This window comes from Hipposideros armiger, unplaced genomic scaffold (assembly GCF_001890085.2).
Source record: "Hipposideros armiger isolate ML-2016 unplaced genomic scaffold, ASM189008v1 scaffold_107, whole genome shotgun sequence".
Classification (NCBI taxonomy): domain Eukaryota; kingdom Metazoa; phylum Chordata; class Mammalia; order Chiroptera; family Hipposideridae; genus Hipposideros; species Hipposideros armiger.
Window position 1 is genome coordinate 3,110,152 of NW_017731457.1, and position 2,725 is coordinate 3,112,876.

The window sequence follows — 2,725 nt, forward strand, 5'->3', positions numbered from 1 at the left end:
ATGTGTGTGTGTGTGTGTGTGTGTGTGTGTGTGTGTGTGTGTGTGTGTGGTGGGGGAGGGGAAGGCATGGAGACCTCGAGGGGGTTTGTACCATGTGACCGGATGGGGGCTGGTGGGGGGCTGTGGAATGGACCAGAGTAAGGGGGGGGGCAATGGTGGAGAGCTGGGGGCGCGGGCAGGGAACAGAGGAAGAGCTCAGTGGTGCTGGGGGGCTCAGTGTGGAGCCATGTGGGGCTCAAGTGGGCCTCCTTACTTCTTGGCGCAGAAGGTGGCACAGTCCCTCTCCACACTCTCGCTCCATGCCAGCTTGTAGAGCACCTGACCAGGGAGAGAGACCATGAGCTGCCTGTCCTGCCTCATGGCCGCTCCTGCAGTCTACCCTCAGCCCCTGGGCCTGGCTTCCCAGCACAACAACGTTCTCATGGCCCAGCCCCCAGGGCAGGCGGGCCTTAGAGATGCCCCATGCCTGCCTGTTTCACACATGGCCAGACAGGCCTGGACATAGAGATGCCATCTCTAACATTTCTGGGCATATCACTGTCAGGGCCAGGACCCGCTGGGCCCTGGGGTCAGCGTTGGAGCCCAGCCTAGCCATGTAGGGGCCATCTTGAGTGTGGCCTTGCTGGGGGTGAGAGTTCCTGATGCTGGAACCCTCCATAAGTATGCCCTGTATTCTCGCTGTCCCTGACTCAGTGGACATACAGGCATCACTGGGTCTCTGTATGTATTGTGCCCAATAACTGGAATGTCCGTCTGCAACCGGGAAGATTCAGTTCAAGATGTCCCTTCTTTGTGCAGCCCACCTGGCTGTCCCTTAGTAAAGTTAGTTAGACCCTCTTTCCCACCTGCCTCAGACTCCCACAGCGGCCCGCCCTTCCCTCCACCAAGTCCCTCTAGGACAGGGCCCTGGAAGGAGTCAGCCAGGCCTCTGCCAAGGAGTGGCAGGGCCGCTGCCCCAGCCAGAAGGCCCAATGGATAGGTTGTCATCCCCACGGTGGGCTGAGGCCCTGAAGGGGAGAGAAGGGGCCAGGAGCAGGCAATGGGGCTTGAGGATGGCCTGGGTGCCAAGTCACAATGCCAGGGCTCCTTCTGGCCCTGGAGGCATTCCTGGCTGCCCACATGGACACTCACCAGGAAGACCAGGCAATGCAGGAACAGTGTGTAGAAGAAGCCAATGGTACGCGCCATCTTGTTGGAGAGAACCAGCCGTCCCTGATGAGCAAGCAAGGTGTGGAGTGGGGCTGGGTCAGGCCTCACTCACTCACTGCTGCGAGGCTGCCCTGGGATCCTGCAGAGAGGACCCCAGGGCAGCGAGGGGGGGAAGGGCCGGCAGCTAGCTCCCCTTCCACCGTATAGGCCAGGAACTTGGGCTACAGGAATTCTAAAGAAGGGCATCCCTTGCAGCACGATTCCAGAACCTACCATGAATGGAGCCACAAGAGGCGCTGTCCTGGAGGGGAGGGACCCTGTTCTGGGTCACACACCCACTTTTGGTAGGGCCTGTGCGGGGTTCCTGGGGCTTCTCCAGACTAGGCTGGATCTTAGGTGACGAGGTAGCCTGTCAAGGCTGGTGTCTCTGGAGGCCTGGAGACAGAGCTCAGGCCTGTCTCAGATGGGCACCGAGGAGGGGACTCACCATGCTGAGTGTAGCCTTGTCCCAAGGGCTCAGGCTCAGGTACTTCCGCTGCCGCTCCTGAGGTGGGAGGGACAATGAGAAGAGGATCCCAAAGGTCCCCGTAGGCCCTGACTCACTGCAGAAAGGGACCCTGACCCACTGTTCCTGCGGAACTTCAGGGGGCTGCCAGGGTGGTGCCCAGTCCTACTCAGTGTGACAACCCAGGCTCCTCCCAGGGGTGGCCCATTCTGCCTATGGGTAAGTGCTTATGGGCAGGGCTTCCGCAGCCTGAGAGGTGAGGAGGGGAGTTTCGAGGACGTGGGGGCTACTGCAGGTCACCTGACATGGGGAGCTCTTTGTCTGTGGGTCCTCCCCAGAGTGTGCACCTGGGTTTATCCCATTTGCTGTCACGCACCCTCACACGGCCACCAGGCACATGTTCCTGGCATTCTAGATCTGCCTGGCGTGGACCCTGGGCCTTCATGGCACCGGAGTGGGTGTGCAGGCTGCCCTGGGGATCTGGTGCATGGGGTGCAGTGTGAAACTGGGCCTGAGTGAACAGACCAGGGCTGGCAGAGTGGGGAGTGAGGGAAGGCTGAGGCCAGGAAGTGGGTAGGTTCTCCGGGCTTCCCACCCTGCCTCGCCTGGAGGCCTGGCTCGCTCACCCGCTTGCTGAAGGAGGAGAAGGGGTCCAGGCGCTCCTCGTACTGGGACGAGTACCGCAGCTCTGTGTCATCACTGCTACTGCCCTGTGTGTGGGGAGAGGCGGAGAGACCCCGTCATGGGGGCCAGACAGGAAGGCCTGGGCTGAGGGACGGCAGGCGGGCAGGATCACAGGGGAGCCTGTTTCCTCATCAGCACAACGGAGGCAGGGAAGGGGCCCCCAGTGACAGTGTGAAGATGGCTGGTGCCTTGTGTCCAGGGGCATTGCCCAGGGTCACAGGTCTCCCACAGGGTCAGAGCCCCGGTGCCTCAGGGCAGGTAGGGGGAACGAAGGCCCAGACAGGGGCTGGAATGTATAAGACAGACAGGGTTGGGCCCCCTGCAAGGAGGTCGGTTTGGAGGGGGTTCGCTGGGAGTGATATCTGAAGGATGAGAGACCCCCCCCCC

At 61.5% G+C, this 2,725-nt stretch overlaps 2 protein-coding genes across 4 annotated transcripts in view; both read right to left on the minus strand.

The window, feature by feature from the left end:
- Positions 1–2,725, minus strand: part of SH2B2 (SH2B adaptor protein 2) — a 37,157-nt gene that overhangs the window by 26,395 nt on the left and 8,037 nt on the right. The gene's annotated exons all lie outside the window — the stretch shown is intronic.
- The window catches only part of CUX1 (cut like homeobox 1), a 376,257-nt gene continuing 373,769 nt past the window's right edge, over positions 238–2,725 (minus strand). For both annotated transcript variants that reach the window (XM_019646871.1, XM_019646870.1), the window contains exons 19-22: positions 2,281–2,364; positions 1,637–1,693; positions 1,132–1,212; positions 238–318 (exon numbers count right to left, since the gene is read on the minus strand). In XM_019646871.1, the coding sequence (XP_019502416.1) occupies positions 250–318; positions 1,132–1,212; positions 1,637–1,693; positions 2,281–2,364 (291 nt within the window). In that variant the 3' untranslated portion in view covers positions 238–249. The remainder of the gene's footprint in view (positions 319–1,131; positions 1,213–1,636; positions 1,694–2,280; positions 2,365–2,725) is intronic.